The sequence below is a fragment of the Periplaneta americana genome, chromosome 17 (genome assembly GCF_040183065.1).
Source record: "Periplaneta americana isolate PAMFEO1 chromosome 17, P.americana_PAMFEO1_priV1, whole genome shotgun sequence".
NCBI lineage: Eukaryota > Metazoa > Arthropoda > Insecta > Blattodea > Blattidae > Periplaneta > Periplaneta americana.
Window position 1 is genome coordinate 126428516 of NC_091133.1, and position 12206 is coordinate 126440721.

At 38.0% G+C, this 12206-nt stretch overlaps 1 protein-coding gene across 10 annotated transcripts in view; it reads left to right on the forward strand.

Moving 5' to 3' along the window:
* Window positions 1–46: 46 nt before the first annotated feature.
* LOC138692649 (ribosome-binding protein 1-like) overlaps window positions 47–12206 on the forward strand; it is a 163455-nt gene continuing 151295 nt past the window's right edge. For 7 of the 10 annotated variants that reach the window (XM_069815735.1, XM_069815738.1, XM_069815741.1 and 4 more), the window contains exons 1-2: window positions 47–202; window positions 620–987. In XM_069815735.1, the coding sequence (XP_069671836.1) occupies window positions 634–987 (354 nt within the window). In that variant the 5' untranslated portion in view covers window positions 47–202; window positions 620–633. Of the gene's footprint in view, window positions 203–421; window positions 505–619; window positions 988–12206 lie in introns of all 10 variants that reach the window. The other 3 variants (XM_069815737.1, XM_069815745.1, XM_069815736.1) reach the window with 2 other exon arrangements.

The window sequence follows — 12206 nt, forward strand, 5'->3', positions numbered from 1 at the left end:
TTTTCGATTGTCAAGGGTGCGTTGCCAAAAACATCCTACAACGTGGCATTTATGTGTACTTGTTTGCCAATCACAATGCTAGTTTGGGTTACAATAGGCGTGGTCATACATCATCGTTCTGTTCATTTTGGAAGTTCGTGGAACTTGGAAGACGTCGTGGTGTGCGGTTGGCAGAGTTGTTAGTGATCGAAAGAAATTTGGTGTGAGTAATCGGTTTATTTTATATTTATGATGTTAACATTTCCATAGATAAAATATACATTCTTTTTAGACGTGGATCGCTAAATGTTATAGGTTGTGTTCTATTACTGAAACGTATCTAACGTCAATAGTCCTAAGTTGTCTTGTGCCACATAATCTGCCACGAAGATTAAAATGAAGATATTAATTTTAATTATTTGATATGTATTCGCGTTTCTAGTATTGTGGAGTGATTAATATCGGCATTTTGTATAGTATAATAACAACAGACAAATTTTAAAGGTTGTGCATGACATTTGTTGTGTAAGTAAAATATTTTGATTTTATAGCCTATGTAGTATAAATATTAAAACTAATTGTAGGCTTTACATTGTATGGTTACATTGAAGTATTTAATTTATTTATCATACCGTTTTAGGTTCCTCTACAAAAATGGATTTCCAGACAGGTCTAGTTTGTGTTGGAGTAGTTGTGCTCTCAGCGGTAGTGATATTTGTGATTTCAATGTTTGGCATAAAAGAGAAGACTTATGAAGAAGCTATTGCTGAACAGAGAAAAATGCCCGAAGAAAATTTATTGTTAGGCCGCAGTGGTAAAGACAAGACTAAGGAGAAGAAACAGAAAAAGGCAGGGAAGAAAGTGAAAGAAAAACCAGCGGAGAATGAGAAGAATAAACCATCAGAAGTACCATCTGCACTTCCTCAAGCAGTTGTACATGATAAGGATAAGGCCCGTGTGGATTTTGAAGAACCAGAAGCTGAAGTTGTAAGTGAACGTCCTCCACAGGTATATATTTGCTTTTGTTATTCCCTTCATTGGAAGGGAGTCTCTAATAATTGCATGATATTTTGCTAGCCTAAATTGTTTATGGTTCTTAAGTATTTACTTGCAAGGGGTTATGTTTACGTATTGTTGCATGTTTTGTTTTTGAGCTAGATTTTCTTGGTTCCTTTAACACCTACTTACCGTAACGTATAGAACTTATTAATTGTAGTTCATGGTAACTTATGGTATGGTATAGATGAGGTTAGATATTTGGTGTATTGTTTCATTGGTAAAAATATCAATATACGTTAGGTAGGCTTTTTTTATCACTGTCTCGCTAAAGTTCTGTCATTTTAATTTGTAATTTAACGTCGAGGATCGAATTTATTTAAAATCCAGTGTAACATTAGGCCTAGGCTATAACTTATTTGGAAATTTCAATTTCATGTTTTCCTACTTATCGGATAGCTTAGAAAGAAAATACATACCTTTAACAAAGAACTTTATTTATTTATTTTTTGTTTATAATATTGTGTACCTGTTCCTATTGTTTTCGGTGTTTGTTTACAACTTGTCTCAAAACTTGTCAGCAACAGCGTTTCAAGGAGCGATAAAATTTTTAGCTAAGCTTTCTTTAAAAGGAAGCAGAGTTACAGAATGGACATTGTAAATACACTATCTACCAAAAAGTAATTGGGCATTGTTTTTGCCCTTTAGAACCTCGTGGTACCTATCACTTCTTGTTGCTATAACAGCAGCCACCCTGTCAGGCATGCTCTCCACTAGTTTGTGTAGGATATCCACTGTAATGCGTCGCCATTCCTCTTGCAACATGGCACTCAGATGGACAATGGAAGTTGGCCCTATGTTTCGGTGGCTACTATGCAGTGGTATGCAGACAATAATGTTCACCGGTTGGACTGGCCTGCACAGAGTCCTTATCTCAATCACATTGAGCACCTTTGGGGAGAATTGGACCGGCGATTGAGGTTTCGGGAGATGCGGTCAACTTCCATTGTCCAACTGAGCGCCATGTTGCAAGAGGAATGGCGACGCATTCCAGTGGATATCCTACACAAACTAGTGGAGAGCATGCCTGACGGGGTGGCTGCTGTTATAGCAACAAGAGGTGGTACCACGAGGTTCTAAAGGGGCAAAAACAGTGCCCAGTTACTTTTTGGTAGACAGTGTACATTACATGTAAACAAATCCAATGCTTAAATACTGTAAGTGAACAGGAATAAAGCTTGTCGCAATTGTCCCGTTTATGGCAAATTTCACTTTTGCTTCTTTGCTTGCCAGTTATCATTTTGTCATCGAAGGTAAATTAAATTTTGTCTTACGGGTGCCCCCATCACAGAAATTGATTATAGATTAGCAAAGGCAAGTGAAAGGCACTGATAATGAATGAAAACGTCAAGACCAGTGAACCACTATTGGATCTTGTTTACAGACTTGTATAAGTGAGTCGAAATTATGAGACATTGCACTTGGTACGGATTGTCTGATGTCGCGTACCATAATGAACTTTGATATAATGAATAGCAACTACACTCTTAACAGGTCTGCATTGAGTCCCATTGAATGTTTCCAGTGATATCTTCCCCACTACAGCCGCTGCTTGCATCCACGAACTCATAGCACTTCCCCAGTTTAAACCTTTTCTTTGCTTGGTTATTTAACGACACTGTATCAATTACTCTAATATAAATGACACTCGGGAGGAAATTAAACGCAGAATAAATATGGGAAATGCGTGTTATTATTCGGTTGAGAAGCTTTTGTCATCTAGTCTGCTGTCAAAAAATGTGAAAGTTAGAATTTATAAAACAGTTATATTACCGGTTGTTCTGTATGGTTGTGAAACTTGGACTCTCACTTTGAGAGAGGAACATAGGTTAAGGGTGTTTGAAAATAAGGTGCTTAGGAAACTATTTCGGGCTAAGAGGGATGAAGTTATAGGAGAATGGAGAAAGTTACACAACGTAGAACTTCACGCATTGTATTCTTCATCTGACATAATTAGGAACATTAAATCCAGACGTTTGAGATGGGCAGGGCATGTAGCACGTATGGGCGAATCCAGAAATGCATGTAGAGTGTTAGTTGGGAAACCGGAGGGAAAAAGATCTTTGGGGAGGCCGAGACGTAGATGGGAAGATAATATTAAAATGGATTTGAGGGAGATGGGATATGATGATAGAGAGTGGATTAATTTTGCACAGGATAGGGACCGATGGCGGGCTTATGTGAGGGGCGGCAATGAACCTTCGGGTTCCTTAAAAGCCATTTGTAAGTAAGTATCAATTACTGGGTTATTTAATGCTGATGGAATTGGTAGCAGGTATCGAAATGGTATTTGGCGAGATGAGACCAAGGATTCGCCATACCTACATTATCCGACACACTCCCTATGGTTGGGGAAAACCTCGGAAGAAACCAAAACTGGTAAGGTAATCGAGCAGAAATTGAACCCACACCCGAGTGCAACTCCGGATCAGCAGGCAAACGCACTACCGCTTGAGCTACACTAGTGGCTAGTTTAATTTGCATTCTAATCCTGATCACATGCCATTCCCATATAATGAAGTGGTAACATAAAATAGAAACAACCACCAGAGCCTCCACCATCAAAAAAGCATTTTTTTGGTAACGACCGCTAGATGGAAGTGCAGTTGCTCCATCCAATTCCATAAGGGTTATAACGTGACTTCTTTTGCAGTCGCTAGATGGCAGCGTAGTGAAATTGATAAAAGTGGTTTCCTTGAAATTCTATTAGACAGATTAATATGTTATATGTGATGAGGGGTACACTGTGTTATATTAATAACATTCGGTGCTCATCCTCCTCACAGTTGCTGCTGGAAGTGTTGCCCATTTTATGCGATAATACATAAATAGACTATTATTCACATTGTCGTAAGAAACTACCATCATAGATAAATATATTATATGTATTATATTATATCATATCCATGCTACCATTCACACGCATCAGTTCCTCCAGCATACGAAGATTAGTTGCATTCACTTTATTTCTCAGTGACAATCAGGCCGTAACCCTCTGCTGATAGGTAATTCTGCGGTCAGATATGCAATTATACTATAAATATAACATAATACGTAAGTTTGAGTCTGGCAAAGTGCTGTGAGTTTGTGGATGCAAGCAATGGCGGTAGTAGGATGGGAAACCTGCCACTGGTTGGCTGACAAACACCAGGAATGTTCCTGGGACTCACTGTATAATAATTAGGGCTAAGATTTTGATGGAATTGCATCTTTTTTCTAGTAAGCCAGAAACATAGCTGCTTTAGTATTTATATGTTATGTGATAAACTGAATGTTTTAAGACGTATTTGTTAGGGCATTTTTTTTTGCATTTTTTGCCTGTTTTAACTCATAAGAGCATCTTTTGTTTTATTTGGTAATTTTTTAGGCATTTTCATTTGATTTTGGCCATAAATCACCATTATTAATGTAAAATAATGTTTATATCCTTCGATTTTTTTCTCTACATATTTTGTCCATTAACACCCATTATTTTTTACAATATTTTAATCGTTTCATACACAAATATTGCCATTTTAACGTAGTACACCCCATGTAATGGATCAGTCCAACCACTCCTTCAATATAGACTCCTCTATACCTGCTAATTCCAGATAAGAGTGGCCATGTGGTGGACTACATGGAAATTACATCAGGTGAAATAATTAATTAAAGTGTACTACTTAGAAAAAATTATGTAAAATTAAATAAACTTAAATGTTGGTACTAGAATTTAATTTAATTACTAGTCTAAATATTAAGTAGTACAAAACCTCTTTTTCTACTCAAGTCAATTAAGTAAGATAAATTTTTAGGGCATTTTTGAAAGATTTTTAGGTCATAAATGCATCGTTTTTAGGACATTTTTTCATAATTTATAAGGTCATCAAAATCCTAGCCCTAATAATAATTGATTAACCATCATGGTGGCTAAGTGATAGAGCTCTAAGCTTATAAGCCAGGTGTTCAAATCTTGGTCTACCCTGAATTTATGACTTGTGTTGAGTAAGCACATGGTTCAGGCAACGCAGAGGTTTTCTCCAGGTACTCTGGTTTCCCTGTGACATCTCAGTAATTCTCCAATATCATTTATTACGAGTGCCTGTGGTGCACTCTAGTTAGTCTCTGAGCACAATTGTAGAGTTGGGGCGAATAACAAGTTAAGGACCCTGCCATTGGACATAAGAAGAAAATAATTGATTATGTAGGCTAGTCATAACTATGTGGCAGCTAGGTAGCTCAGTTGGTAGAGCAATTGGTTACAACCTGAAACGTCTCGGGTTCACTCCCAACCTCTGTCAAATTGAATATGCAGTCTTTCCGAGGTCATGAAAGTATGTAGTTCTACGTCCATGCGCCTTCATGCTCTTTTAACTTTAGCTAGTTATAACTATGTTAATATTGCATGTTATATTTTTATGCTGAGTGAGATGTCAGTACCAAGCCCTGGATTCTTAGGTTCGAACGTAGGCTATATTCTCTTGCTAGCTCTATACTTTCGAAATATCACTTTCCTTTTTCGTTTTATGTACCGACGAATAACGTTAAATTTGATAGAACTTAAAAAATACCTAATTTGTAGGTTAGGACCTAAAATTACTACAGTGCGTCTTCGCCATCATGGCCGCGATGATTGACCGGGCGCGTGCCCAATGGGAGGCCGCGCTTCTGCCGCTGAGACATGTATACTGACGCAGGTAGTCAAGACCATTCCCATTCATATCAACACTACGACGTCCATAAATAAAACAGTTTACCTGTAACCTGACCTCTGACAGAATTCGTTTAGCTGAGATGGAGAACAGATCGTTTCGTAATGGTAAAGAGATATTCATTAAGGAAACGTATTTACCTATACAGCACATACATAAAGAATAGAAAATCTTTTGTTTCAACGAAGCGAAAATTCAGACGTAAATTTCCTAACAGGCCAGTACCCTCTAGAAAAACAATATTAAGGTTATTTATTAGATTCAATGAAACAGTACCATGAAAGAGTAATGGAACAGAGAAAAATTCTCTCCGGCACCGGGATTTGAACCCGGGTTTTCAGCTCTACGTGCTGATGCTTTAGCCACTAAGCCACACCGGATACCCATCCTGATGTCGGACAGAATCGTCTCAGTTTAACTTCCAACTCTTGAGTTCCCTCTAGTGGCCGCCCTCTGCACTACGTCATAGATATTGTAAATTTTATTAGTAACAACAATGTAATTTATTCGCCACAACAATAATTCCTTTCTACAATTCGCCTTAAACGCTCTCGTCAACAATTGGATTTTTACTTAACACAGTATTCGTTATAGCACTCCACCGACGACAATGACAATTTACTTGGACTATTACGCACAACAATGAACTGTTAATCTTAACTAATATTTACAAAGCACTATTTACAAATCAGAACTATCAGTTCTCAGTTCACAGTTCTTCTATCTCAGTCACTCGAGTTCACAGTATCTCGAACCACAGACCTTCAGAGACAGTTCACTGTACTCGAACTCGGGTTCCTCCAACTGCGGTCCACTGCACTCGAACTCAGGTCCCTCCAACTGCGGTCCACTGCACTCGAACTCAGGCCTTCGGATGCTGACGCAGATGCGGACGCACACTCGAGTCGAACTCCGGCACACAAGTCTGGCTTGCTTGCTCTGGCTTACTCACTGACTGAATAACTGAAAACTCTCCTGTCGTTCCTTCGCGACCGTAATTTATAACCACAGCGACGTAGCCTCGAAAATTCGCGAGTCTTCCACTTCGACGGATTTCTGGAATAGTCGGGAAGGTCGTTCCACATTCACTGCGTTAAGTAGCAGCTGCGCGCGCAGCCTCGTCGCGTTGACGTAATACACCCTCTCTCTTCTCTCCACCGCGCGACGTCACTCAATGTTCCGTGGAGCCTGTGCGATCTGCTTTCTTGCGGGACGCTGGTCGTGAGTTCGATTCTCACGTCGCTGTCACAATATCTATGAACGTAAGACTGAAGTCCACATATGTGCTGAGGTGCACTCATTATGAGTGACTAGTTGGCCGGGATCCGACGGAATAAGCGCCATCTTAAATCACTCGTGATTTATGCATATCATATATATTATTTTAATGTACCGAAGTACATATGATATTTCCATGCAGATATTCTGCGTCATCATACGATGAAAGAGTAATGGAACAGAGAAAAATTCTCTCCGGCACCAGGATTTGAACCCGGGTTTCCAGCTCTACGTGTTGATTCACAATGAAAATTAAACATAACCGTAATATAAATATAGAAGTTTGCGCCCAGGCTACCAAATGGGATCATTCACAATGATTCACATAATCATTGACATAAACATTACCGTAAGACGTTAACATGAAAGTTTGCAAACTCCAAACTTTCATGCTTATGCTTTCGTGATTTGCAAACAGAACACAATCGTGGAGCGCTGAAGTATACGACAGAATATGAGGAATTGGCGTCGTTGTTATGTTTCCATGGTTACCAAGTATGTTTGCTGTTATGTTTATGTTCCCATCGTGAATGATCTTGATTTTACCGTAACGTTTATGTTCTTAAGTTAACGCTTACGTTATGTTTAATTTTCATTGTGAATGAGCCTTTACTCTTGATAATACTCGAATGTCAAAATATTACATTGTTCAGTGTCATGTTAGGAGCACTAAGTAAATTAATAGTTTGCGGGTGTCATTTTAATAAAGATAAACTGTTGTACAAAATGGTAAATAATTCCATAAAACATTTCATCACCACCATGTGAATCATCAGGTTACTTTTTAGACTTATTATGTTATAATAATGTCCCGCGCCGTGGCGTCGTTGTCTAAGGCATCCTGCCTAGGACTCGCGTTACGGAATGCGCGCTGGTTCGAGTCCTCATGGGGGAAGAAATTTTCTCATTAAATTTTCGGCCAGTGTATGGGACCGGTGCCCACCCAGCATCGTGATGCGCTTGGGGAGCTGCGATAGGTAGCGAAATCCGGTTGCGAATGCCGCTGTAACGGCTGGGTGGATCATCGTGCTAACCACACGATACCACCATTCTGGTTGGATGATCGTCCACCTCTGCTTCGGCATATGGGCGTGAGGCCAGCAGCCAAGTCTAACAGTAGGCATTGAAATATATGAACTGTAATACAGGCAAAAAGGTTGAATAGAGTTGCCGGATCATTCAGCGTAATATGCCATTTGTTGTATGAAGCTTAGAAGGCAGACCGGACCTAGCCGTAAACACAGAAACGAAGCGAATACAGTGTCAGTCTACGTTCTACGAGTATATGAGTGTATAGTATGCGTTCAAGTACAGGAAGAAAAGACACAATGTTATCAGGGAGTTAATTTTCATAAACTTTGAGATCAGCCTGAAACTTGTCACATGTACGTGTATTGCAAATGTCATGGCGTGGATATCCAAAAGATATGTTAAATCTGATGTTGAAAATCTTTCTTTAGTATTCATAAGACACGTTTTCATACATTTTTTTTTAATGTCGAGATTTTTGGGAAGATATATTCGATCACTTTTTGACGGACAATAATGACTTTTCCTTCCCTTGAATGATTTAATGTTGTTGAGCACACTTTCGAAGACATCATCATGTTTTTGTTGTGATGATTATGATGTTTTCCTCGTTGATCTTTAAGTGACATACCTGTAGACTTGGAGAGAATTCTGTAGTACCTGAACGAGCTTGTAAGAGATCCCATGCAAGGAAATGAATGCTTTCAAACACACTGGTATTTCTTCCATGTCAGATTTCAACACATCTTATAAGAATAATTCCTATAATGTAATCTAGCTGCTGCAAAGGAATATTTCAGAAGGTCCCTCATAAGAGAAAGTAAGCCTATAATTTCAACAGCCCATGAACTTTCGTTTTTATATGTGAATTTATTTTTTATGACTACCTAGTGCCCCTTTATTATATTATGCATTAATTGTATCAAAGCACCTAGAGCATATTAATATTTTTGCCTTAAGAATTTATGCTCATTAAAGGCTTGATTTAAATAGCTATTAGGCTATATTATAACAATTTATTTCGTTTTCTTCTTTAACTCGATCATCCATTCTCTTCTCTTATAAATTATATTACTCTAACAGTTATTAAGTTAATATCGTAAATCGTATGCATTAAATAACATAGACTCTATGACTATACCATACCAAAGTACAGGGACATCATTTTATTTTTACTAACATTTTTAATATTAACCTGGCTATACCTTTGGATCAACGCCGTTTGCTATCCCCTTCCACGACTGGAGTTCGATGATACTGGCGTAATGTACAAACAAATCACTTTACTAGGTATAGGAGGGAGAAAAGAAGTTCATCCATTTACGTAAACTAAGAAATATCGCGGTTTTGAGTTTGATAATTTTCATTAGGTTTTTGTTTAATCAAAATACAGTACAGTATTAACGATGAGTGTTTTTACTCACGAACTGAGCTGTCCATGTGGACGTATTCATTATTCTACTGTCTACAGCACATTAGCGTACAATATAGAGAATGAAGTTAAATTGAAAAATAATCATAATATGGATATTTAAACACATTTTTTAAAATGGTGGCCGTTCATTTCGATACAGGCTTCAGTTCTAATGTGCATATTATCGCACTATAGACTATTGTACCTAATCCCAATTACCAGTTTCGTCCTTCGTACTAGTAACTCATATTGAAATAATTCTGTGTCTACTCTATAAAAGAGTACCTTACGCGCTGTAAATTCAATCTTCACTTCTGCCCGATCCGAAAAGATAAAATTACTCAGACATACTATCTACTGTCCGTCCAAGTGGTTATGTCGTAGGGTCGTAGAAAGGGGGGAAATCACGCGACAGTCAATTACTTAACGAGGCCCTTTTATTTAAGTTATTTTAAACAGTTGTATAATATTACGCAGACGTTCAATTCCTAACAGAAATTAATGTTCTCAGAAAAGAGCTAAGACAGCCCAGCCACTAGCTGGCGAGTAAAAGCTGGTGGGGGAAACCGGGATATGACATAGGCAAATGGACGACAGTACTGGACGTCACTGGAAAACGCGAACATATTTTTGGAACGTACTGTTTACTATGACTTTATATGCGGTCTTGGATCTGTGTGGAGGACGGTTGAACTTCATTAATAGAAGGGGTGGGAGTGAAGTACATTCAAAAACTCAGGTACGATAAAAATTGAAGTAAAAATAAAATGATGTCCTTGTACTAATGCATTGCGAACTCTTTGCTGGGGGTTACTAGTAGAGTAGTAGGGGGCAACTCCTTGGTTTCCGCTCCTTCCTCCGCGCAAGAAAAGCACAAGGAACATCATGGACTCGAATGCGAATTCATCCTTCTTGCCGTGTACTCCTCATAGTAATACTATGTTGCTAATTTTTATTATTATTTCTTTTCGCATAAATGTTTAAATCCATAAATAGGAGATTTAAAATCCTAAAATGTGGATTGAAAACAATTTTAATTTTCTTAAACCCTAAAAATCCGGGGCTTGTCCAGTACCGTGCAGCATATTATTTTACTAAATTTGTTTTGGATGAGATTTCAAGATTTATTCAGTGTACTTAAAGACGACTTCTTTGTTAGTCTGTGTTTACCTTACTCAACCAATAATTCTAACTGCATGGTAGAGGACTGCATATCGTATTGTTACTCCATAGTCCGTGAGAGGAATGTTTAAACTAGAAGTAGCGGTAACTTTTACATTCTTCATTACTTACCGAATGTCTTAAGCATGTTGCTAGCAAATAATGTAACAGTACAGTCATATCGATTAATTTTCATATTTAAATGTGGTAGTGGAGACATTTTTTATTAACTTCTTTTGTCATGAAATAATCAGCATTTAGTTCAGTATGATATAGATCTAAATGAGGATATAAGGTGTGTTTAATATTTTAGGAGAAAAATTCGCTCCGGCCCTGGGGATCGAATCCGGTTTCTTGGTTCTACGTACCAAGCGCTCTGACCACTGAGCTACGCCCTATTCAATCCACAGCACCGGATCGAACTTTCCTCCTTTGCTGTTTCCCTTTGTGGCCTGACTCCAAGCATATATATATATATATATATATATATATATATATATATATATATATATATATATATATATATGTTGACGTGTATCCAATGTCAGCTGCCATTATACTAGGAGCGCACTCAGCTGAGTGACTTGTTGAGAGAGAGAGAGAGAGAGAGAGCTCTACCATGGGGCTGATATGCCAAATACCATCTCACTATCAACAATTACGTCGACGCTAAATACAGCGTCAATGTAGCGTCGTTAAATAATCGACTAAAAAAATTGGACAACTTTTGACTCGTTGCACATCTTAAAGCTACAACGCTGATGCAGGATCTATGGAATGCAACAAATGAAATGAAATACAGTAATTGGAAACTAAGTAATCTGATGTGCAGTTAGGCTTCATAATTTCAACACGGACTATCCTTTTGTCCACCGTGGCACTTAATGTGTTTATATTCATGTCTGTGTTTGTTTATATGCGTGTAGTTCAATTGAAAATTGGGATGCTGTGACGGGAATGGAAGAAAAATCCTTATTGAACAGCACCGACCATGTAGAAGATTTAAATGCATGTGTATAAAGTAGTCTTGAGCTTAATAAATTGAGGGATTTGTTGGGCGTAAACCCTGATCACATGTTACAGATTGATCAACCGAATGGACTTTTAAGGCAAACTATTTTTATCAATTTCACTATGCTGCCATCTAGCGATTGCAAAAAAGTCGCGTTATAATCCTGTTGGAATTGCATGGAGTAATAGCTTGCAGCAGTACTTCCATCTAGCGGTCATTACAAAAAAAAAGTTCATTTCCGACAGTGGAGGACCTGGTGGTTCTCTTTTATATGTTGTCATGGTAATGGCAATCTATATATTATATGTGATCAGGGTTTAGAACTGTTAGTAATTCGTTAAAATTGTGGTGTTTAAGTTCTTAAATCAGAAAGGGTACGTGAATAAGGGATGCTTACCTATAAATACTGTAAAAGCATTAATGTGTTTTGTTTATATTTGTGGAAGTTGTCTAGCAAGGAAAGTTGCTTAACTCTATAGCCTACATTAAATTGTATAATTTAGGTATTCCTGGGAACTGTTTTTCATTGCTACAGATCACTGCCTTTGCATGGCTTGGGAGCTTGGCAGTTTTCTCTTATGAGAAA